This window comes from Haliotis cracherodii, unplaced genomic scaffold, assembly GCF_022045235.1.
Source record: "Haliotis cracherodii isolate W230 unplaced genomic scaffold, xgHalCrac1.p SCAF_6, whole genome shotgun sequence".
Classification (NCBI taxonomy): Eukaryota; Metazoa; Mollusca; class Gastropoda; order Lepetellida; family Haliotidae; genus Haliotis; species Haliotis cracherodii.
In genome coordinates this window covers 28,225,229-28,251,680 of record NW_027266319.1, presented here as the reverse complement: position 1 = coordinate 28,251,680, position 26,452 = coordinate 28,225,229, and the positions used below count along the sequence as shown (strand labels likewise).

General features: G+C 40.2%; 2 protein-coding genes across 2 annotated transcripts; both read right to left on the bottom strand.

Annotated features, from left to right (window-relative positions):
• Positions 1-719: 719 nt before the first annotated feature.
• On the bottom strand, positions 720-24,586 carry LOC139445655 (protein rolling stone-like). The gene is made up of 3 exons (XM_071226844.1): positions 24,466-24,586; positions 5,114-5,231; positions 720-1,811 (listed from the first exon to the last, which is right to left on the bottom strand). Exons 2-3 carry the CDS (start codon positions 5,198-5,200, stop codon positions 1,020-1,022), a joined length of 879 nt encoding a protein of 292 aa, XP_071082945.1. The 5' UTR covers positions 5,201-5,231; positions 24,466-24,586; the 3' UTR covers positions 720-1,019.
• On the bottom strand, positions 8,656-12,538 carry LOC139445654 (protein rolling stone-like). The gene is made up of 2 exons (XM_071226843.1): positions 12,455-12,538; positions 8,656-9,589 (listed from the first exon to the last, which is right to left on the bottom strand). Exons 1-2 carry the CDS (start codon positions 12,536-12,538, stop codon positions 8,726-8,728), a joined length of 948 nt encoding a protein of 315 aa, XP_071082944.1. The 3' UTR covers positions 8,656-8,725.
• Positions 24,587-26,452: the final 1,866 nt, after the last annotated feature.

The window sequence follows — 26,452 nt, the reverse complement described above, 5'->3', positions numbered from 1 at the left end:
CCTGCCTAATATCCAACAAGCAAATACGAGAACGAAATAACAGACTACTACCTTGCTTGGCGTAAATGCATTTGCTTAATTCATACAGGATCTGCACTTCGCTACCCCGCAGGATTTCCATTTGTAAGCTCTTATTTGTTTATGCAACTTTATATAGTAAGGGACTTTATCGAAAAATAAATTGTCCCCGAATTTTAAAACAAAACAAATTAAACTTCAGGCTGATGAATAAAAAGTGAAATTGGATTGTCTGGTCTCGATTATTTACAGACCGTCGTTAAATAACTGGAATATTGCTTGGTGCGGCGTAAAACAACAAACAATCAAATATGAATTACTGTCACAAGACTTCCTATACACAGCAATTCGAGTTGCGTAGTGGACACAGACATCTCCCAGCAGACATCCTCAATATGGCAGGAAAGCCCAAAGAGACGGGGCGTTGACGTTAACGACTTTTGTGAAATCCAGGAGCGCAGGTATGGGCTGTTGGAGGCAGGCCACGGTTCGTTATAATTGTAGGTGCAAATCTGGGATGGACTCGGACCTGGATCAGTGGATACGATTAAAGACACATCTCTTCACTGACATGTCTTAGACCACTGGGCCAGTCGCGCCATTCTCTGATACTGATGTTTAATGCTAACAAACAAAGACGTCTATTATAAGATTTATAACTGAAACAAAATATACATGAAGAATGTATTTTTTTACCATTATCTGTTTTCATACAATAATTATTGCTGTTATATTTACAGCTTGAGCAAGCCATTTCGGCACAATGTGGATCTTCTCAGTATTGTCATTGTTTCATTTAACATTAAAACATAGGTCCTTGGTGTCTTCTGTTGGACAGTGGGTCGATGGGGTATCTTGCTCGTTAAAGCGTTCACTCGTCACGCCGAAGACCAGGGTTCGAATCCTTACATTGGCACAGCGTGTGAAGCCCATTTCGGGTGTCCCCCGTCGTGATATTGCTAGAATATTGCTAAACGCGGCTTAAAACCATACCCACTCACTCACTCACTCACTCTTTTGTGCACATAAAGTTTAAGTTTGTAGATTCCCAAGTGGATAGCATGGAGCAATACAATGCCAATACTGGCCCCGATCAGAACACCAACAGTCATCCCTGGTTTGTTCCAATTCAACACTACGCGGTAAATAACATGGGTGTGATCGGACGCCCAGAAGAAAACACTGAACATGACATAGATGAATCCAAAGATGAAAGGATAAACTACGTGGCACATACGCACAGGGCGTCCACTGATGACGACATCCACGATGATGAAGACGGTGTTGAGAGCGTGGACGTTGATATTGAAGTACCTCCCGCAGGTAACATCCTTCGGACACATGGCTGTGTAGTAAACAGCAGTCACAACAATCACAAACACAAAAACAATATTTGCAAATATCCACGATATTGAAATCGTCACGTGTTTTAAAATGCGCAACCTCGTGTCAGTGCTGGTGTTGCTCTCAGAAGAGTTGCTGGTGTCTTCGTGGAGAATGTCGTTGGTGTCCGGTGAACCGTCCTGCTTCGAGAACACGTCACTCCCTCGCCTGTTCTTTATAGCAGTACTTGGACGAGATCTCTGACAGTATGCAGATACGTGGTGAGTACAGACAATGATTGCGGACAGCAGGAAGTGGAGGAATACTGTACAGTAGGACCACGTGGTGAGGAACACGCCAACATCGTACTTGAGATCAGCTGACTTGCACCACAGTATGAATCCATTCAGGGTATAGATCGTCATTATTCCATAGAGCATTGCAATGGCTATCGGTGAGCACCATCTCCACTGAAACAAAGTCAGAAGTGAATGGTCACTATTGCAAATGCCGAACCATCCTTTTGGAAATGGAGCGGTGCACTTAACATACATCATAGCAGGTTAATTCGCGAACACATTGTGTTTGGTTGTCATGTAATTCCAAACGTACTTTATGGATAACAACTTCTGGCTTATTGCAAATGTACACTCTGACAGTGTTGTCAAGCTTGCTAACGGTGTTGCATGTTTCCTTATTGACTAACCAACTACTAGAATGCCATCAAACACGCGTGTAATTCTTGGTGAAAACATATATATACGTTCATATATGGTTAGTATGCTTCAAAACGTTTGGTTGTGTGTATGTTTATATGTTGCAATTGAAAGATGACGGAACGGATATACTTTTGAGAACAGTATTTTCTTTAAGTTGATATACTGTTCGTACCTCGACGGTTCGGGGTTGTTTGGGTGTGAGGTGGCACGTGACACCAACATACCGTACCCATAGGGGCACGGATATGGGAGTAATAATTTTCAGTAATTATCACTGATCATATTTAACGTTATTAACTGGAACGATTTCTTTTGTGCGGGGTCGGGCAGCAAACAAACACTTACGTGATATTGCTGGAATATTGCTAAAAGCGGCGTTAAACAATACTCACTCATATCCTTTTTTATTGAAATGTGTGTGGCGGTAGCTAACGGTAGGGCAGGGCGTGATTACACTTTTCGCGAACACCTGGTGTCATCAGGGATCCATTCATATAATTTTCACCGTCATTTGGTCTATTTCGTTGGATAATCGGGACTGGCTGATCTAAGGTAGTGACGTTTTACATTAAGGCCTTACTGATTGGGTTAATTCATGTCAATTTTACCTTAGCAACGTGACGTCATATCAGTGTCGTATCAATACTTGAAGATGACGTCCATGGTTCATTACGTTACGTATTGTTGAAACAATAGATTATTGGAGCTGATGGTCCCACGTGGGATAAGGTACCCCACGGTGTTCTACGCTTTCTCAGAAAGAAGGCTGTATGTTCATGTAAACTATAGAACAACCCACTCGCAACACGATAATATGTCGCTTGTGGAATATTATTGAAAGTACCTGAACAAGGTTTAGAACTAAATCCGTAACTTCTCGTAGCTCGTATGTATTCGCTGACTCACTCAATGTCTTATTTGTTTAAAAGGTGTCTCCATGTTGAAAGCAAGTAAACATTTATCTCCAATTAGTCTGCGAGCCCCCGTCCAAACGTGACTGTGAACAGGTTCATGTTTGTCTTAACGCCAACGTTTAGAATCACATAATGTAGTTTACAGTTTTGAATGTTCTGGTGTTTAATTGGGATGATGTTCTGGTGTTTAATTGGGATAATGTTCTGGTGTTTAATTGGGATGGTGTTCTGGTGTTTAATTGGGATGGTGTTCTGGTGTTTAATTGGGATGATATTCTGGTGTTTAATTGGGATGGTGTTCTGGTGTTTAATTGGGATGATGTTCTGGTGTTTAATTGGGATGGTGTTCTGGTGTTTAATTGGGATGATGTTCTGGTGTTTAATTGGGATGATGTTCTGGTGTTTAATTGGGATGAGATATCTTCAGATGTTGCGTTCTAATTCTTAAGTGCAAGTTTTGAGTTCTTTACATAATTTGATGAGAAATGTCTGGTTATTGTTATTGCCCACTCGAAACGTACTGCAGTAGTAAAGGGGAGAGGGGGGTTAGATTTGAGGTGTGACTTTCATACTGATCCCACTATCCATAAAAACTGCTGGTGCTACTGGTGCTACTACTAATACTAATACTACTACCACCACCACTACTACTACTATATTACTACTACTACTTCTAATAATAATAATAAAGATAACTTAAAGTCAAATAAATAAGTCAATTAGTATCAGGATTAGTATTATTGTTATAATAACTATTATATCTATCGATGCTTATCTTATATATATAGTCACAGTGTATTTCAACAAGTATGTTTGCATTCAAATATATTGCTACAATACATTTTCACTATGATTAAGCCAATTAACTCTCATCTGCAGCATTCCCTAGAGAACTGAAAACAACTATTTTAGTTACGTTTTTGATCACATGCTTGTGCTATGTGCACGTATGTCAAACGTCTGCATACGGTGATCGACACATTTTGGTGCACAAAGCAATGTATTGATTTCAGAATCGTTAACACTGAAATCATACGATATAAGTGGGACTGTCAATAACAGCAGCTGATGCTTATTTTGAATTTGGTGGATAAACTGACTGTTATTATTCCCAGCCATGAAGTATACAAATACTTATTCAATCGACTGAATCAGAATGACTCATCTTCTTTCATGTCACACAATTATTCATCAGTAACTGTTGTAGTGAGTGAGTGAGTATGGTTTAACGCCGCTTTTAGCAATATTCCAGCAATATCACGGCGGGGGACATCAGAAATGGGCTTCACACATTGTACCTATGTCGGGAATCGAACCCGGGTTTTCAGCGTGACGAGCGAACGCTTTGACCACTAGGCTACCCGACCGCCCCAGTAACTATTGTATGTGTTGCACCATGCCTTTCACTGGTTATCAGTCTATACCAATAGTACGTAACCTATGTAATAAGAAGGTAAAAAGCACAACCTTTATCACATTATTGCACAGTTAAATAGATAATTGATGTCATATATTTTCAATGTCCATATCAATTAGACTCACCTCAGCCTTTTTTTAACAGCAAATTAAACATCTTTTTATATCTAGTACCGTAACAACCATTACAAACGAATTACACCATTATAAATCTTATGACGAAATCTTTTAACATAAATAACACGACTATCAAACGTAAATGATTTCGCAGATCATTTGCATGCATCTAGCATGTTGTATGTTAAATTATCTCCCCCTTGTCCACAAACCTGGAATAGGCATATGTGGGTTGTTAATCTATCAAACCTAGTGACTGATACAGGATAAAAAAGATAGTTTAATGATGATGTTCAGCAATTGGGGGTATGGTGGGAAGTGCTATCGTTTCGCCAGAATATTTATTGTAATAGTTATTTTATTCATTTTAAGCAGAAATAAACAAGGTCCCTGGATTTGACCCGAACTGATGCCAGTGTGACTGGTGGCCTGTACAAGTGAAAAGTCATATTCATGATGAATGTACTATTTCAAATAAATAGGGTCTATATTTGATATTCTCAATTCCTCTATATTTGATGTTAGTGTTTAGTAGAGCTGTTTTACAACTGGTTTGGAAACGTATATGTAATATACACGTGGGTAGGTTAAACAAACACGCCTTACCTGCGATTTAGTGAAGGGTTCGATGTTCTCAGGCAGAGGAGATAGTTGCCTCAAAAACACACGCAGTTTACTCCGTACATCAGGCATTTTGTCAGGACGGTAGTCACAGCAGGGACACCTGTTAGATGACATGACACGGAACTTAGAACGCTTAGGTATTTGAACAGGAAGGGGTCTCCCCCGCATACAAGCGCACAGAAAGCCTCCAATGTCTAAGTGTGAATACACAGGTGACGCGCAACTCAAGTTTCAATGAAGCCAGATTTTACTGTTGACTGTTGTGAAAGATTTGGGTTATAGGATACCCCTCTCCAACAAGGTTTAGCGTAAATTCATTAAATACTTGGATTAATGTGTGAGAATGATGTTGTTTACGAATGGCAAGTCACAACAGAGACTGGTTATCAGGAGAGGGATTCGGGCTTGGATTCTCAATGTTGAGAGAAAGTATTCACGAATCCGTTAGCGTGAGCCGGACCCATGTTTCATAGAAGGCTGTCAGAAGTTTCGAACAGTTTCGTCAGTGTGTACAAGTCTGTGATAGATTAACAGCAGGCAGATTCTTCATACATGGTTTGTTTGTACAAGACAGTGACAGGCTAGCAGCAGGCAGTTCAGTGCAAACACGACTGACTCGACATATAAATGGTGATGGCACGAACATGTTCAATGTTCAATGTACAATGCAATACGTATAACTCGAATTTAGGGATACTGGGATATAACCAGAACGTCGAGATCAAGAGTCGGTGATTGGGGGTTTAGGCCACTTTCAACAGTATATGAGTGACATCAAGGTTGTCAGTGTGGGATGAAATCCCCAAACGAGAGACATAGATGTTTACCTGTTGGAAATCACGAGCGCAGGTATGGTTTACAAACCGAGGATCATAATGTGGGATTCGGACGGATCAGGGCACTTAATATATGTGAGTGTATAAAGATTTTGTTTGTTGTGTAACGCCGAACCCTGAGCTATATGTACGACCGCCTCTGTGGTCCAGTTGATGCTCGGTGGCTCGACCCCGGGCGGCGTCATACCCAAAGACGTTAAACTGATCCCTATCTGGCGCTCGGCATTAGGGGATAAACAAGTACTGATCAACTGTGGGGTATTCATATTGTTTATCACGTATGTGAACAGTGAGTGAATGGTGTGTCTGCTTAAAGTGATATAAAAGTCCAGTTTTCGATGTTTACTACAATTAGTGAAATCCACGAGCACAGGTATGGTGCTGACAAACTCAGAAACATAATTGGGAAATGGACAAACAGAATCATCCCCAAACCAAGACTTAATTCCTCTCCATACGCATATACAACTTATCAAGAGCACATGTAAATATATACTCAAAATTGGGAAATGCTCGTGTACAAATTGGTCACCATCAAGTTGTCATAGGTATATCCAGACAGAATAGCTATACCGCAATGCTTGTCACAAGGGTCGACGGATGTGGATCGGTAACAGGGTGTCGCCAAGGTGTGTCCCTACGGTGTTATCGTTTCCCATGCTTACAACCACCTGTGTGCCTGGCCAAAACTCTCATTCAAGCTATGTTTGGTCGGACTGTAAATAACTGAACCCTGACCAAACAAGGGTTTGACTGCAATACTGATAAATGTTAGTTAACTGGTCAAATTAAAACATTCCAATTAATTGTTCGCAACAAGAACATTAATCAGTGATTAATGAGTTAGAATACAGACACATGTTGGTTTCCGACGCAGTCGGCCGCCTGTGCGTGATTGCTTTCATGGTCTGGCAAATCAGTGTTGAACTAACAACGATCCACATCCCGGGATAGCCAGGTCATGCACTGTAGCTACCCACCCCTCAGTATGCGACAAATATATGGTATTCTCAGGGTATTTCACGTTTTAGGAAACCCATGCCAGTAAACAGTGAAAATATCACATCTATATTACTCAAAAGAAGTTAAGAACACCCGATCATTTCATACTGCTGTAGTTAATCTGTCATGGCACGACACATTGTAATAAGAAATATCGTGTGTTCTTTAACTTCTTTTGAGTAGTATATGTACCAGAAATGTGCATACGCTATCATGTTGACTCAGGAAGCAAATCAGTTGGGGAGCAACTTTTAATCATACGAACTGAGCTACATTGTCTGTCAGCTTCTCACTTCACCTGTTGTTAAATCAACCTGGGAATAAAGCTCAAGAGATTGGCCCCTTTCCTGGTGTTCCCATCTCTGATAGTTACGAGCTTAGCGTTGATCGTGATATCTCCAAAATAGAACAGTGTTGAGAGTTGAGAAGATGCATGGGACAAATCCTTTACCTTCAGCTGACATTGTGCCCTCGACCTCATGGGAGGATTGAATAAGTAACCTGCGAAGATAGGGGAGCAGTTGGGAGGCTGATACTTTATCATCATTCACACACTTCTACATGTGTTGTCACGCTTGAATCATTTTGTTTCCAAGCATGTCATCATATCACAGTTCCCATTGCCAGTTGGAGCATACGTATCCATATCTCTGTATACGTAAGTCCGGAAGGTGACATTTTACATTTTACATTTTACGCTGCACCTCATACTCATACTGCTGCAACACATACTGCGATGGTGCAATATGGGATACAACTTGTTATATTATATAACACTGTCAACGAACGTGACTGTTATCGTAGACGGATACCTAAATGGCACCCTTTTTATCCAACTCCAATGTTCTAGTTCTTTGATGCACTTCAATTCTTTCCTTAGAGTTATTATCTTTTGAGCGTGTGAGGATAAATGATGGTGGTTCGAATCCCCTTGTGGATCCTTGGTGTGTCAGCACCATAAATTTGCTTCATCACATCGGGCCTTTCACCCACATCAAGCTGACACGCCGTGATATAACATATTTACTGTTCATAAGTTTCGTTAAACCATACCAAAAGTTCCATAAACTTGTATGTTTTTACGCCGCTTTTAGCAATATTCCAGCTATATCATGGCGGGGGACACCTGAAATGGGCTTCACACATTTTACCAAAGTTGGGAATCGAACCCGGAGTCTTCGGCGTCATATAGCTGGAATATTGCTGAGTGTGGCGTTAACAAACAAAAAAACAAAAACAGCCTGAGTTGAAAAAGACCAACACTATTCCACTTGTAGTAGACAAACTTCCGCATTGTGTCACGGATTCTTTCAGTCAAAGTTTAATCCACAAACACACATAGTATATAAATTATGTTTATGTGGGTTTTTTCCCTCATGCATATCATATGCAACCTTTTCGTAGAATGGCAGCACTACCTGATATTTTCACAAGTACAAAACATTATATATATTAAATATATTTCACATTTTATGAATATACGAGCAACGTTTTATACTGGTTATACTGATAAACATTTACAGTCGTACCTGCAACAATCAGATAATTATAAATAATAGCGTCAAGAACCACTTTCATATTCATAGGTCATCTCTGCTAAAACGAGAGTTTATTGAACGATTCCGACCATAAAAGAATGTATTTATGAATCACTATCAAATAGTGATGATGCCAAGTGTTCGCGAAAAAGTCAATTCGGACATTATTAAAGACGGCCCTCTTCATCCCCTAGAAGTCATTTATGGGATTTAGCCGGTCAGTTGTCTCTATCGTATATTTTGGTATAAATAAAAAGCCTAAGTTGATAAAGACCGAAGTATCCAACTTGCAGTATGAATGCCAGCACGACCACGCCTAACATTATGCCAACAGTAGACCCTGGAGTAGACCAGTCCAGTACATATTTGTAGATGACAGCCCTGTCAGTAGCCCAGTAGATGAGGCTGAAGATGAGATACACCGCAGCGTATATCCACGTGTGAAACACATGTAAGATACGCACAGGTCGCGCGCTGACAACGTTGTCAATGATGATGAAGACGGAGTTGAGGCCGTGGACGTTCAGGTTTGACAGTGTGATGCCAGACGAAGGCTTGTATAACGCACCAAAGTAGATTGACGTCACAATGATGGCAGAATCTGATGTAATGTTTGCCAGGATCCAGGATATTTTGGAATACCAGGGCGTCAATTTCGAATCTTGAGTCTCACTGGCGTCTGGAGGTTTGGATTCCGATTTTGTCAAGCCTCTATTTGTCTCAATGTCAGATTCGACGGTACTTTTTTCATGACTTTCCATGCCGTTGTTGCGTTTGTCGTAAGCTGCCGTTTCACTGGCCTGTTTAGACGGGGCGCTTTCGGCCACTGGATATGTTTTTGTAGACTTCCTCTCATGTATGTAACATACAACAGCGACGACAAAAGCAATGAAGAAATGGAATGTGAGAACCAGATATGACCAGTTGGTCAAGTACGCCATTACATTAAACACTGGTTCTGTTGATGGTTCGCTGCTGCTGCTGTCGGCCTCCGCTCTCGCCAGCGCATAGATGAGGGCAAACAGAGTGTATCCCGCCATCACAAGACGGTAGATCAGATATACTGGGCGGGGCCATCTCCACTACAAGGAAACAGTTTTACACATGAAGACTTTCACCCGTGTGTTTAACAACAGTATCAATTGTTACATGCAAGGATACACATACTGGGATTATTTGAGTTATAAATAATGATAATACAGAAACAAATTTACGATTTTTTTATTTGACAATATATCCTTCATTGCTCTTTTAAATTGTTTAATGCAATACATCATATGAGAAGATTGGAAATGTTTGGGTTTTTTTTATATTCTAATCGGTTATACTATCAATTATTATTAAATGAAAGTTTCCAAAAAGTACATGTATATGTTTTCAATCCCAGTCAGCAATACCCATCTTAATCACACCCGGCCGAGAAGCAGATCAGTGGCCCCCCATGCACATGTATGCCAGGCCAGGAGGTACCACAAAGTCTGCCAGGTTACGAGAAGTTCTTCCAGGTCGTTCACTAATAAATAATATTAGTCGAGCAGTGATCTTATGGTATCACGGGGTAGAAGGTTAGGTATTCCAAAATGTGAAAGACTTTGTCCATTTTGTATCATTCCAAACGTAGAAACAGATTACCATGTTTGTTTAGTTTGTCCGTTTTATGACGATCTTAGAAGAAACTTTCTGCCAAGTTATTATTATTCATCTCCATCAGAGCATAAATGTAAAGTTTTATTTACCACCAGTAATGCTTTCACAATCAATAATCTTGCCAAGTTTACATTCTTTGCTCTTAAAATGAGGAGCAAGCAGTTGTCCGTTATATAAACTATTAATTCTACCATCATATGTATATGGTCTCAGATACACTTGTATTGATTGATATTACCAAATGCACTTGTGGCGCAACATGTTTGAATGCTTGAATATATATTGTAAAATGGGCCTGTGGCCTGATTTATTGAAATAAACCACTACTACTAATAAAAAATACGCCAAAGTGTTCCCCTTTCTTAAAGGCAACTGTGGATGCCTACTCTGTGTCATCCTCCCCACGGGGGACAAGGTGCGTGATGGAATAAAAACGAATGTTCAAAATTAATTTTTACAATGTGAACATATAGTGATTAGGCCAGCAGTATGAGACACGGAATTAGTTTACGAAAGATTTACTAGATAAACAGATTATTGGTTAAGTTTTCAATAATTTTTTCAAAAGTTTCCTTTTTAGTTTTACTGACGCCAATGATCCCAGTGATCGCTTGATACAATACCTGTTATATGGTTGGAATAGTGCTCAGATAGGATTTAAACTCAATGATATTCACATGATACAATAGCTAACCCCCCTCATCAGGAACTACTCAAACACTATTCTAACTCTAATGACAAAATAGATGAAAAATTATGGATAGCAACTTCGAATTATATTGTAATAGGGACGTTTCGGTTTAGTGAGTGAGTTATGTTTAACGCCGCTTTTAACAGTATTCCAGTCATATCACGGCGTGTCAGCTTAATGTGGGAGGAAAGCCAAAAGTGATGCAGTGATGAGTCTTTCATCATCTTGGAGTATGTGGTGGGGTCTTAGAGGATGTTGTTGTCTATATCGTACAAGTCTACGGTGTTCATGATGACTGTGGGCTCGCCCTTGTCAGTAGGAGCTGATGTTAAACCCTCGCATGTATGATAATTGTTGTTACTATTAATCCGTTACCTACAATGTATAATTCTGTACGATGTTCATCATTCAGTCTTGCTTGACAACTAATTTTCGCACTAATAACCACAATTTACCAGTCGAGACTGGCCGCTGGAATAATGTACCAAGAGAACATCGTGTATGTTCACTCTGTAACTCCCCAGCAATAACAGTTGAATTCCATTAAATATTTTGATGTCAAGCTTTTGATAACAAAAGACTTTCTCTTATTCCTAGAAAATATTTAAATTGGTCAAATGTGTTTTCATTAAAAAGCCTATTTTCAACAACCAAACTAAACGAGTTAAAACGTGTATCAAGATATGTATTGTTTGTATTTACCACTTTGAATGCTAAATCTAAATGCACACAGCCGTCTTGATGTACATATTATATTCACCTCTGTACTGTATGTATGCTCTTGTTCCACCGTCGGTGGTCTATGGAGAAAAAAAGAATCTGAATCTGACAACGGTATAAGCATCGATGCCTAAACGTCGCTATTACAGTATAATAAAGAAGTTGTTATCCATAAACGTCTGTCTACCCTGAAGGAGACATTGATTTACTTGTATCGTGATGTCTGTCACTACAACAAACATTAGCCCCGCTTATTTATGCAGCGACAACCTCAAGAGTTAAGTACCTTATGTGTACTTTGTCTCGAGTAATACACAAATAATCCACACATTTCTCGGTTCATTTAGCAAGATCAATATGCAAAATACTTGATTTGGCTGCATTTACATGTACCAGCCTAACACACAACACCCAGACGGGTGAGGTTGCTGTTTGTTTATGGTATCTCTGGGTTTAGCCTACGGAGCTGATGAATATTCATGATGTACTCTTTGAGGTATTGCCCTTAAGACTGTGATGAAAGAAATCATTAATCAACTACACACCTACAGTATGGTTACTGACGAAAACCTTGATTAAAACCACATCATCTCTGTACTTTGAACATGATTTATTCATCTGTTGATTGTTTGGGGCGATTGGTTTAATTGTAGTTTCTTAATCGTTTTTCTTCTTATATACCCATAACGGAATATTTGAAAATATATTATTTTAACGATTACATATTTAAGATTTAAAATATACGCTATTGATCAGGGTGTTTTCTTAACAATACTTCTCATACTACAAACATTTAGTAGATTCTTATGCATCCGTATCATATTTTATTTGATCAAAATTCAAATTTATAAACACATCTCATTTGAAATAAATATGTAGCGTATCTTACCTGTGATGTCCCAAAGTATTCAGGGTGGTGGAAATTCAACCCGAAATTACACAGACGAAACTCATTCCGGATGACAGTGCACATCATGGATCATCGAGCAATCAGTGCTAATGTTTTCTTAAACCCCGACGCTTTGTATTGATCACACAGTGGAATAATCGATAATGAACTCTGACACGACACGAACAAGGCTCCCCACAGGTCACGTGCACAAAAGCGACCAATACATGGAACATCTTGAGGACGACGACAAGCATTATACCACGGGGGTTAATGGTCTGTAAAGTGTTCTGTTTTTAGCACCCGGTTTACTCGATAAGGGTGCTTCGGTTTACTGTGTTCCACACCCGTGTCTCATTGCACCGATCTCGCCCATACTTGAAATAGTAAATAGATGTTATTGCCGACCCGTTGTCAGACGTTTAAAGTAAATTATTCAATTGAATAGAACGGGAATAGGTATTTTCTAATGCTCGGTATGTACATACATATTCTGTAAATACATGAAAATATATAGTATTATGTATGGTCTGACAATGCCAACCCATGGTGGTGGGTTTCATTAAGCTGACACACGAGTACATCCTGCTTTCCTCCTGGCTTTCCTTCGGGCTTTCCTTCGGACTTTCCTTCAGGCTTTCCTTCGGGACTGTCTTTCGGGCTTTCCCTCGGGCTTTCCTGCACAACGATACCCTGACAGTGGAAACGAGGTGAGGGTTTAACGTCGCGTCCAAGATCATCACATATATAGTGTGTGGCTGCTTGTACTAGTCCGGACTGATGCCGATTTATAGTGCTAGCTCACTGAGATACCATGCCGCAGGTTAATATGCATACCCCACTCAGACACAGTATACTGACTCCGAGCCGACCAGTCCTTGTTTTAGCCTCTTAATGCCGAGCTTCAGACAGGGTGACAACAAGTACGATCTTTTAACTTTTGGTCCGCTCTCCGGGCGGACGCTCTGCTTCTAGACCAAGGAGGCGGTTGACAGTGGAAATGATATTTAAAGGGTCATGCAACCTAACTCACTCAACGCGTATTGAAAGTTTTTTTTGATGTACTGTTTAGTATTGATCACATGGCAGCAGCATTTCGCATGGTTGTTTTTGTCCAGTTCTTACATTACGACTGTTTTTTGCCGTTATTTTATGACATAGCCTTTGCATGTAATTGTACTATTATACAATATATTCGACGGAAAGTTGGTAAGAACCAAGAATGTTTCAAAATATCAGTCTCCAACGAGAAGAACGTCTAAATATTGTACATGTTCTATCAAAATGTATTTTCATAAGAGGAATAAAAGAAACAAGGAGAGCTTTCGCTGTCCAAGAATATATTTAGTCTATCAAAGTAGTTTATGTTGCACCAAAGGGCAATGAGAAGAGGGTCACTATATACTGGTATGTCATATGATATCCAGCGTGTGTGCTGAAAACACGAGACGATTCCGGCTTATGTATTGGTCCCCAGAAACCTCTGCTTATGATGAAAGGCGACTAACTAGATCGGGTGGTCCTATTCGAAGACTTGGTTCCTTCCACGTCATCATATCCCCACTGCTTGGATCGATGTTCAGTCACCAGATTGTCTGGTCCAGACAGTCATACAGCTCGAATATTGTTGAGTGCGGCGAAAACAATATTCAAGTGTTGACGTTTGTGTAACGTTTTTCTTTGGACTATACTGAATGCACATTGATATACAATGTGTCCATGTTCAGCATTGGCGAATTGGAGTTTGTTTCTTCAAGAACATTCTAGTTTGTGTTAATGAGGCAGAGATTGGATGCGGTGTTGGTGAGTTATACTTTTATTATTGCGATGCTACTGTTATCCCTACTTTTGCGCTTAGAAACTGAAGCGTGGTTAGGGCAACAAACATTGTACGATTCCGACTATGTCATTAGCATGTGTATATGAATCACTATCAAATAGTTAGGATATCAGGTGTTCGCCTGAAGGTGGGCGTATCCTACCTCATCGTCGGCATCTCCCACAACACAAAACTCGAGGAGCCGCGCAGTGTGTTGAGGTATCAGTAGTTCGAGATACAACAATAGCAAACATACGGTGATAATTTCGCGTCGTTGTAAACGGAATAAATTCGAGTCAAGAAGACGAGATTTCACTGGATTCAATGTGCTAAGTAATGGTCACATTTTATACATATTGTAGTTTGTAAATTCGACGGATGTAGACTTTGTTGAACTTTGGCTTCAAATTCTATATTGATCGGTGCATACTACGATCAGGCATTATGAAATTATGCTGTAGGGACATCTAAACACATACATACGTCCTATAGCGTGGATTGCATGTCAGAAAACGGTTGAGACTAACAGATACCGACTGGCACTTTCCAGAGTTATTGCATGATGTCATTAGGCCGTAGCCACAGTAGAACGGAAATGTCTGTTCCTAAAACACCTATTTTTCTACAACATATATCCCCGCGTTATGGTTTTTTTAAAGACGCTTAAGAAACACTCTAACCACTTGTTACTGTAAATGAGTGTGTTGACATTGTTGCACTTGAGCATACACTATTCCAGCTACATCACAACGGTTCACAATTATCAAGCTACGCCTGACCTACTCACGACAGCATAAACTGTGGGGGTAGAGGTGGACCAGTGAGAGTGGGTTGATTGTAGTGGTACAGAGACTGAGGGAAGGGGTGGGCCAGTGAGGGTGGGTTGATTGTAGTAGTGTATAGACTGTGGGGGAAGGGTGGACAAGTGAGGGTGGGTTGATTGTAGTAGTGTAGAGATTGTAGGGGAAGGGGTGGACCAGTGAGGGTGGATTGGTTGTAGTAGTGTAGAGACTGTGGGGGAAGGGGTGGACCAGTGAGGGTGGGTTGGTTGTAGTGGTGTAGAGACTGTGGGGGAAGGGGTGGACCAGTGAGGGTGGGTTGATTGTAGTGGTGAAGGGACTGTGGGGGAAGGGGTGGACCAGTAAGGGTGGATTGGTTGTAGTGGTGTAGAGACTGTGGGGGAAGGGGTGGACCAGTGAGGGTGGGTTGATTGTAGTGGTGAAGAGACTGGTGGGGGGGGGGGGGGGGGGGGGGGGGGGGGTGGACAAGTGAGGGTTGGTTGATTGTAGTAGTGTATATACTGTGGGGGTAGAGGTGGACCAGTGAGGGTGGGTTGATTGTAGTAGTGTAGAGACTGTTGGGGAAGGGTGGACCAGTGAGGTTGGGTTGATTGTAGTAGTGTATATACTGTGGGGGAAGGGGTGGACCAGTGAGGGTGGGTTGATTGTAGTGGTGAAGGGACTGTGGGGGAAGGGGTGGACAAGTGAGGGTTGGTTGATTGTAGTAGTGTATATACTGTGGGGGTAGAGGTGGACCAGTGAGGGTGGGTTGATTGTAGTAGTGTAGAGACTGTGGGGGAAGGGGTGGACCAGTGAGGGTGGGTTGGTTGTAGTGGTGTAGAGACTGTGGGGGAAGGGGTGGACCAGTGAGGGTGGGTTGATTGTAGTGGTGAAGGGACTGTGGGGGAAGGGGTGGACAAGTGAGGGTTGGTTGATTGTAGTAGTGTAGAGACTGTGGGGGAAGGGGTGGACCAGTGAGGGTGGGTTGATTGTAGTAGTGTATATACTGTGGGGGTAGAGGTGGACCAGTGAGGGTGGGTTGATTGTAGTAGTGTATATACTGTGGGGGAAGGGGTGGACCAGTGAGGGTGGGTTGATTGTAGTAGAGCAGAGACTGTGGGGGAAGGGGTGGACCAGTGAGGGTGGATTGGTTGTAGTGGTGTAGAGACTGTGGGGGAAGGGGTGGACCAGTGAGGGTGGGTTGATTGTAGTAGAGCAGAGACAGTGGGGGAAGGGGTGGACCAGTGAGGGTGGATTGGTTGTAGTAGTGTAGAGACTGTGGGGGAAGGGGTGGACCAGTGAGGTTGGGTTGACTGTAGTAGTGTAGAGACTGTGGGGGAAGGGGTGGACCAGTGAGGGTGGGTTGATTGTAGTAGTGTAGAGACTGTGGGGGAAGGGGTGGACCAGTGAGGGTGGATTGGTTGTAGTAGTGTAGAGACTGTGGGGGAAGGGGTGGACCAGTGAGGGTGGGTTGATTGTAGTAGAGCAGAGACTGTGGGGGAAGGGGTGGACCAGTGAGGGTGGATTGGTTGTAGTAGTGTAGAGACTGTGGGGGAAGGGGTGGACCAGTGAGGGTGGGTTGATTGTAGTAGTGTAGAGACTGTTGGGGAAGGGGTGGACCAGTGAGTTTGGGTTCATTGTAGTAGTGTAGAGACTGTGGGGGAAGGGTGGACAAGTGAGGGTGGATTGGTTGTAGTAGTGCAGAGACTGTGGGGGAAGGGGTGGACCAGTGAGGGTGGGTTGATTGTAGTGGTGTAGAGACTGTGGGGGAAGGGGTGGACCAGTGGGGGCGGGTTGATTGTAGCGGTGTAGAGACTGTGGGGGAAGAGGTGGAGGAATGTGGATGGGTAGATTGTAGCAGTGTAGAGACTGTGACAGAGGTTAGTTCATGGCCATATGTGTAACAATAAAAAAAATTCAGACTGGATCGGTCCTGAGGCCAAATACCTAAACCGTGATATAACATTTTCGTACATCCGATGTTATTAACATTCAGTGTTATACCCGAGAACTTAACTTTGAACAGAATACCAAATAAGTTAATGCTGTCGAGTGTAGTGTACAATATTCTTGTGCGCACATTGTACTTTATCTACGCCTATGTACATAACGAATAAGAATAAGAAATACAATACGTAATTATACTCAAAGGCAAAAGTTATTACGTTTGTCCACTTACAAACCTTTATACGCATTTTGGATTTAAACCTGGGATAGTGTCTGTGATAGTGTCGAAGAAAGTTAAGGTAACCAACCAAATTTCGCTTGTATTTAATGTTGTTTTGCAAGAAATAACGATCAGTCGGGAGAAATTGTCGGCCCGTTATTTCACTATGAGAGTTCTAAGTGAAAATGACAGTGGGGGAACCATAGGAATGTTTGAATCCAGTACCCGGCGGCTTGACGCCGCACGTCAATTCAACGTCCACATCAACATCATGAGGCCTCGTTATCAACAGAACCACCACGTCAGTGGTCGTCCCCGTAGTGCCTCCCACTAGTGACAACCCCTCTCCAAGACATATGGATTCGAAACACGAATCTTCGACACAGGCTCCGAACAGCAACTCCCACAGCCTGTGCCATCCCTGACAACAGATGCGTATCTGACAGTTTACACCTCAGCGGTATCCGTGGGCAGGATGGCAATAAGTTCGTTCATCTTATTTTCGAGCAAATAATTGATATACATTTAGATACAGATTTAATTCCTTTCAAATTGAGTGTACAAAATAAGCGTTGGAAAGAGTCTGTATTTTGCCAACATAAGTACTTATGTACTACTACATACATACACACTGAGATATGTACATCCCGCGCCAACGGCCTGTTTCAACGGGTAGATTATGAGTAGTTATGTACAGTAAACTACGGTTATAACGAACACGCTTATAACGAACTGACGGATATAACGAACTTACTTTTTAGTCCCGACTATTTGCTGTGGTTATGCTGTATATATACTTATAACGAACTACGGTTAGAACGAACTAAAAATAGTAGTCCCTTTGAGTTCGTTATAACCGTAGTTTACTGTATCTTAAAATGGTGCACAATAATATTTGCTTTGAGAAGGAAGTTGTTTAACAAATATAGCGATTGCCAATCCATGACTGCAAAACATCAATGTCGACCAACGCCTCTACTGGTGCAAACTGCAGACAGTGGAGAAGGGTCCTCTTTACTGATGAGTCACGTTTCCGTCTTTACAGACCCGATGTATACAGGTGACGAGGTGAACGTTACGTCACGCCGTCTGTTCTTAACCCCCTGGATGCCAGAGGGACATATATGTCCTTCCTCTACAACCCTCGCTTTGAAGTCGAATAAAATTCAAAATACATCACCCACACAAATACACGTCACAGTTTTGAATAAGGTGGGACATTCCCTGTTCTGTGATATCATCCACTGCCATTTTAGTCCAAGCAAAATTATTGAAAATGACCTCTGAAAATTAGGCACATCGTAAATGTCGCCAATTTTTACACATTACTAAATCACCACTCACGGGGTTATTTACAGCATGTTTTGAAATAAAAATTTAGGACATTTACTCGGAGAAATGAATTTCAAAAATAGTATATTAGTCATCACGGGTATGTGTATTTAATTAAATCACCAATGATCATTCCAAAACGTCTCCGATAACACGAGAATCGTTTCGAATGTTTTGGAAAATACGCAAACACGAACGCCGAAGTGAACTTTCCGCCATATTGGCTAGTGTTTACAAAATCACGTTTGAGGTACACCGGTTATGAGGCGCCTGTAACATCGCGTATATTTCAAACTTAGCTGCCATACACACATCCTTGAATTCCTCATACATTTTAGAATCAAATGACCAATGGTCTTTGTCACCAATACAAAGTGGCTGGATGAAATCAAGCAAAATATGTCAGGTGTGAAAACGAACGCTGTGCTCGAAAAACTGCACTTGTTTGAAATGTAAACAAAGCAAAATACAGATTTTACACAGTGTAGCATTTTCTCCAATTTAGAGCTATCCATTCGTCTAATCTTTCAAGACATTGGCTCAACATTTTCAGAATATGCACGGGAAGAGAATAGTATGAAAAATTAGGGTATTTAAAATAGATACATTGCAATGATTTGATATTTTCAACAGAAATTGTCAAAGTTACCGTTCTGTGTGACGCCATGACTGACGCAAAATCACGCACAACGACAACGGAATTTTCGGAATTTCTGCCTATTTCGGTTCTTTTCGATGAAGATTATAAGAACAAATAACAGTACATAGATTGTCAGAATGTTTCTGACTACTTACATGTCACATTTATGGCACATTTATGTATATGCGATCCCTGAATCAACGAAAGTCCTCTCGTAAAATCCCGCGTACTGTTGACAGTGAACACGCCATTTTGTAAAAGTCGGTCACAGGTAGTGATGTCATACGTCAACATTGTTGTACATATTTGGTAATTTCTTTGAGGTGAAGGTCCTTGAATGAGAGTGCACACGATCATTGTATCATGCTGTTTACAGTTTCAGTTATGATGTAGATTTTGCATATGTTTTATACATTTTTTCACACAATCAATTTCCCTTTGGATATTTGTCAATGTTCAAAATGATATCATACGCAAATATAAGCCGCAACATGTATGAACGAATCTTTGATAATCTCCTGTTTGTTTGAACATTGTTTACATAACAATTGATAGGTTTTTAGTGTCGAATACGATATTTCTTTCCTTTGGACAAGTGTTACAAGATGAAGCGTAAAGGTAACTGCAGCATGTACGTATTTCTTGGGATGTGTAATAGTCAATATCATAAGTTCATATAACCAATGTCTTTGAATAGCTGTTTCATTTTATTTTATAACTAAAAATGAATAGTTCTATGTTACTTTGACAAAATGGATAATATTTTTCGTAAAAAGATATGCACACATTTCTGAAATTGTCTTGGTCTTGGAATTTAAAAAAAAATAAAATTGTCGTTTGATACACAGAGCCGTGATAGCTAACGATTCGCCAGGTGCGTGTTAGCCACAAACAATTATTCCTCTTGTTTTGCATTATATAATCAATGGGTTCATTCTTTTTTCAATATTGTGATCACAAGATATTAAACTGTTCACTTTATTTCTCCAGGAATTGTAAGATGTATAAAATTAAACTCATGCCAAGTACCCTAGCTGTTAGTTCAACCGGATACGATTATCCTAATAATTCTATACCAATAGAGCTTTCTTCGCATCTTTTAGTGTGTAATTCTGAGACAAGATGAAGAAAAATAATAACAATATCTGTCCAATATTGAATATAATTTGGTTGTTTTGAAATATTATTTTGTGTTTTTCATTACGTAAATTGATGCCAAACAGGTGCGTGTCTTGTCAAATTAAGACACACGATAAACTAGCTAATTGTTTACATATTCCAAACATTATTTAATTGGTAAAAGCAGTCATTTTATGTTGTGTCGAAAAAGCGCCACATTCCGTTTTACACATCGAGATTTTCCATATCATGAACGAAAATTAGGGGAGATATATATTAATCAAAATACCAGAGTCATCTTTCTCCGACGTTATCAAAGACATTAAAACAGCCATGACGTCAAATAGAACGGTGTTATTTTTTGAGGGTATTTCATTACATTTGATGATAAGGCTAGTGCTCCATTAATAATGGTGCAACATTAGTCAAATTACACTTACACATTCAGGAGAATGTTGGAATCTAAGGACTAAGTTATCGGTTAGATAAGGCCATCCATTTCTCTTTTACCGCTTTTTTATGAAGCACGATTTCATCATTTCTTATGTTGTTTTTTACAACTAAACGTATACAGTTTCTTTATCTATATTTGTGTTGGAATAGTTTGGTTTCTCGTGAACAAAACACCACGAAAATATATTATCCTTACCCACAGCTAATTCTCACCAAGTGACCGGAGTTACAATAAACTAGTGCTAAGCTTAGCGGAGTTATGCCCCCTTTTCTTTGTGCGTGTGTAACCTCTCTGTCGCCTTTTGACGTCATAGAGAAAAATCAGTTTTCGTCATTTACGGCAAGCTATTTTTGGCATTGCATGTTTGTCGTTATACATACGCATATAACTGCATTTGGTATATAGTTATGTCGTTTAGATATTAGGCAGTATTTTGTTCGCTCACAGATTCCGTAAAGCTTGTAAATAAAAAAAATCGTCGCACAGTACTTTTATCGGTGTACGATAAAAAGCGGAGAAATTTACTGTTTTTCAAGGTAGAAAAAATTCTTGGGCAACACTTAGAAGTGTTTTTTTTTAAAACCGGTTCAATATTTGCAGTTAACTTTACACCATCAAATAGGAAATTTAATATTCTCCACCTCTGCATAATTTTATAGCCAGAGGTTGATCGGGTGCCGCGTGAGCGCAATTCTCGCACAACCTTCACTTTTCCGATCTTATGAAAATGTGCGTCAGAAAAAAAACTCGGCATCCAGAGGGCGGTCGTTTTTTTAGGTTGTGGCGTTATGGTCTGAGATGGAATATCGGCTTCAAGAAGGACGCAAATAATTTTGATTCTTTGGAATTAGAAATACCAGGGTGATATTTTGCAAACTGCCGTGTTACCCTTTTTGCAAATGAACCAGAGTGAAGTTGTGCTTCAGTCTCTGAACTAGAGCAATGTTAATGTGTTACCCTGGCCTGCAAGATCACCTGATGTCACCAATTGAACATGTCTGGGATGAAATGGAACGACGCTTGCATGTACATCTTGTTTAATTGAAACTTCGTTTAAACCATTTAATGTGTTTGCGTGATTGTATCTACCTGTACCTTGCACACATTATAGATCCAGATAAGATAATCTAACGTTAGCCATATCACAAGCGCATTTCCCGACTAATGGCCTACACACTTGATTATATACATATACAAAAATTAAAGACTAGTTCATTCATGTTAGTAATACTTTGTCATGACATAGCAGACAGGTTAACAAGGGTACTATGACACAAACGTCTTTTGAGTAGTATATAATATAATGCAAAATGTAACGTGCGTATGTATGCCTGTGTGGACATGAAAATACTGAACGTGTTCGTGTAAGATTAAATGTTTGTCTTGTTTTACACGATACATGACCTAACAGCAACAATGGCAATGCCACGTGCTTTGACAAATTGTGTAAATGTGGTGCTATGGTCATGGTAGAGTGTATTTTTGTTGTTGGACGCTGTACTCGGATATGTTCAAGCTTTGTGATGGCAGTCTGTAAATAATCTAGTCTGGACCAGACAATCAAGTGCTTGACGTCATGAGCATCGATCTACAATGACATCCGTCAACCAAGTCAGCGAGCTTGAATTGACTACCCGATCCTGTAAAACACGTCTTACCACAAGCATGGGTTGTTGGAAGACCAATTCTAACCCGCATCGTCACAGTATAGAACGGTACTGTACGGAACAGTACAGTAAGTACATGTCCTAAGTACAGTATAGTACAGTACTAAGAAATCCATAGTGTATTATTGTGTCCGTTGATTCAGCTTTAATAATCGATGTTGACTGACAACGTAACTGATGTGCTTGAGGGTGTCACGAAGGTGGCGAATGTCTCAGACATGCATGACTTTATTCTTCTTCTGACATTCAGCTGACACGCCGTGGTATAACTGAAGTAGTATTCAAGACAAAACCATTCAAGTTGTTCCCAATCTCAAACATAAAGCCGTGTATAGTTCATTATGTGTTTGTATCAAATCATTTATGACAGGTCATTTTTTTACGTTTTCGCAAATTACGAATACTTACATATTACTTACATATATTATATTTAGTTCAATGGTACAGTATTTTTGCAAAATATGAAATTACAAGTACGGGTGCTATCAACTTTTTGTTTGAGTGTCTTCTGTCAAAAGGTGAATTGCGTTTATAAGAATAGAAATCTTCGAGTTGATCAAGTATAACATTTTCGCTTCATCAACAGTATATTTTACAACGAACTCGGCAGAAACACGACCAGCAATAATTTCTGTCAAGGTGAAGAAATAATCTCAGATAAATTTGTTTTCTTTACGTTAGACAGGTGAACACATAATCGATTGTTTCGGGGCAGAAATTGGAAAATTACGTCCACACAATCTGGTTAATACCAATAGCAGGTTTATATATACTTTGTTCCGACGTGAAATCAAGTAAAATGAATTTGACTATACTGTTTTTCAAGTGATCACATGTTCCTGCATTTCCCCTTCAACATCTAGCAAGTTAAGTATGACTGTGTACGTTTGATAACCTCCATAAGCCTCCATTGTCATACACAATCCGTTGCACAGTGAATTGTTTTATATTTCTCAAGCAAGTCTAGTTGAATGTTTTTCTATGTTTGATAACTTGCAGCCTCCATGTTCATACACAATCCGTTGCACAGTGAATTGTTTAACACTTCTCCAGCAAGTCTAGTTGAACGTTTTTCTGTGTTTGATAACTTGCAGCCTCCATGTTCATACACAATCCGTTGCACAGTGAATTGTTTAACATTTCTCCAGCAAGTCTAGTGGAACGTTTTTCTGTGTTTGATAACTTGCAGCCTCCATGTTCATACACAATCCGTTGCACAGCGTATTGTTTAACATTATTCTATTATGTATGTTTGATAACTTGCCGTTAACATGATCATGTGTTGCCCTCTGAATATTGTATTGCGCGTTGTGATATCACACAATTCAGCTATTATCAAGAAAGCTCCCAATTCCCCAACTCACAACTGTATAAGCATGTGATTTGTACAGTCATATTATAAAGATAAATACTTTAAACATATTAACGAAACATATTCATGAAAACAGTCACTACAAATCTAAGCAACCAGAGCAGAGAGGCCATGCAAAACACTTTCGATTTCCTTAACCACGAGGACGTTCAGTGCGTCATGTTAACACAAACTGTAACAACACTGAAATGTTGTGTACTGAAAAAACCCAGAAACTGTACAGATTTTACTAATAAATGTGACTGTATATATCAACCATGTCTGTTGAAGTACAAGGAACATATCCGGACTCAAATGACTATATTTACGGTACAGACGCGGCAGATAACCAGGCTAACCCATATTCGAAACAGGCGGTTGTAATTCAAGGAATTCAATGCACTGGCTGATCAGTGTTGCGCTCGTTTATCTAATCTCAAGCTTGCGTCACGACACAGGTGAAGCAATGCGATTCAAATTGAAACGTATAACACGAACACGTACGTAATACGGACACTAATGCATGCCTGCGTGTAGGCCACCCAGTACAAATAAATCACAAATAGACCTAGCGTACACCATGTAACTTCAGGTTTGACAGTGTCATAGTACCACTGCACTACCCGTATCGAGGTCAGTTGACAAGACAATCAGCCTCTGAAGTAAATCTAGGTTATGCTTACCCTTTATACTGCCGTGGGCGTATTCTGTCTCAGGGCAGGCAAAGTTTCGAACCTTTACACGATGACGATCAAGTCAGCGAGATATGAGGCTTGAAATATCTTACCCAGATACAACCTGTGACCCGTTCCTCAGTTTACTGTTGTATACAAAGAGTTGTCTGCCATACGTAAGCAGTGGGTAGATTAACGTGGAGAACTCGTGTCAACGGTTGTTCCTTTTGTGAGATCACATTCACGATACGTCTATACCTTGTCTTTGTTCATGATAGTTAGACCATGGTCTGTGTTCTTTCTTGTTCATTTAAAGACAGAATCCAGTTTATTTGTTAGTTGCATGTCAATGTATTGTGCTTACAACAGACTAAACTGTCGAGCAAAATAACGTATACACACATGTCTGATGTCGACTAAAAATGAAACAAACAAGAAACAGGTTATTTGATGGGGATGCATTTGATACAGGTATTATTAGTTGTGTTTAGAGCCGCCTCCGTGATCTAGTGGTAGAGCGTCCGCCCGGAGAGCGGAAGGCCCGGGGTTCGATACCCGACCGCGTCATACCGCTAAAAGATGGTACTTGTTGTTACCCTGTCTGGCGCTCGGCATTAAGGGGCTAAAACAAGGACTGGTCGGCTCGGAGTCAGTATACCGTGTCTGAGTGGGGTACTCATGTTAAACTGCCGCATGGTATCTCAGTGAGCAGACAGGGACTATCAATCGGCAACAGTCCGGACTAGTACAAGCAGCCACACACGCACACACGTGCATGCAAGTCGCTATATAAGTGCAATAATTTTGGACGCGACGTTAAACCCAATTTCACCTCACCTAGTTGTGTTTAGAACCTAAAGTATCAGTGTTTCGGCGACATTCATCGTTTTACTTTGCTTTAGAATACATAGAAGAAATGTTATATTCCAAAGTAGAACACTTGATGGATGTAGGTACAGCTAAACATGGAGAAGATATCTGGACGACTGTTTTATTATTTGGTTCTCAACAGTGAAAGTGTTACACAATTTCCGGAAGATTTTGGATTCGATCCATCCTCTGATTTCATTCACTATGGAATGTGACCACAATGAGACGTGAAAACATTTAAGCAAGGAGACAAACTGAAAACGGATATTTACTACAAGCCGACGGACACGCATCAGTACCTACAATTCAATTCATGTCATCCGCGGCAAACTAAAATTAATATTCCATATTCGATGGCAAGAAGAGTGTGTACTAATGCTTCAGATGTGGACACAAGAAACCGAAGATTAGAAGAATTAAAGTCATATCTCCAACTACAAGGATATCCATGTAGAGTGATTATAGACGCTATAAATAAAGCAATGAAAATGCCAAGAGAAACATTAATGAAAACAAAAGAAACAGATACAGACACGGACATTCTTCCATTTGTGTGTACCTACAATCCCAGAAACTGTAACGTTATGCCCCTTATAAAAGCCAATCTTCCTCTTTTACAGCAAAAAGTAAAACTATGAAAACATGTTTATCTAAGTGTAAACTATACGCAGCACTAGACAGCCTAAAAATCTCAAACAAATTCTTTGTCGATCCAAATACTCACAAAACACAAGACCGTCTTGAACTGCCGCAGATGTTAATACTTATACACATGATGAAATCACTTGTTTATATATAGAGAGATATAAACAGATATATGAAGAACGATTCAACATTAACATGTTCAATTTTTTAAAACATCATTGATAGTGCATTGTTCTAGTATGAACGTCAGTACATGGGGTACATCGGCGTACTTCGGCATACAAAAGACGTCACCCGCTATTATTTTATTGTAATTTCGAAATCTTTAATTACAATAGGCCAAGTATTCCGTTAACAATGAATCAATTACTCTCACTGTGACACAATAAAGTATACCACACATACTTATCATTTGTGGTTGTTCGTCCTTACATGTCATCATTCTTGTTACCATTTGTAATGATTTGGGACAAAGGAGCAT

Bases quoted from the DNA above. Each gene is read 5' to 3' on its own strand.
- LOC139445654 (XM_071226843.1), bottom strand. From the start codon at position 12,538: ATGTGCACTGTCATCCGGAATGAGTTTCGTCTGTGTAATTTCGGGTTG. The intron at 9,590-12,454 runs GTAAGATACGCT...GTTTCCTTGTAG, and splicing joins AATACTTTGGGACATCACAG to TGGAGATGGCCCCGCCCAGT.
- LOC139445655 (XM_071226844.1), bottom strand. From the start codon at position 5,200: ATGCCTGATGTACGGAGTAAACTGCGTGTGTTTTTGAGGCAACTATCT. The intron at 1,812-5,113 runs GTAAGGCGTGTT...ACTTTGTTTCAG, and splicing joins AACCCTTCACTAAATCGCAG to TGGAGATGGTGCTCACCGAT.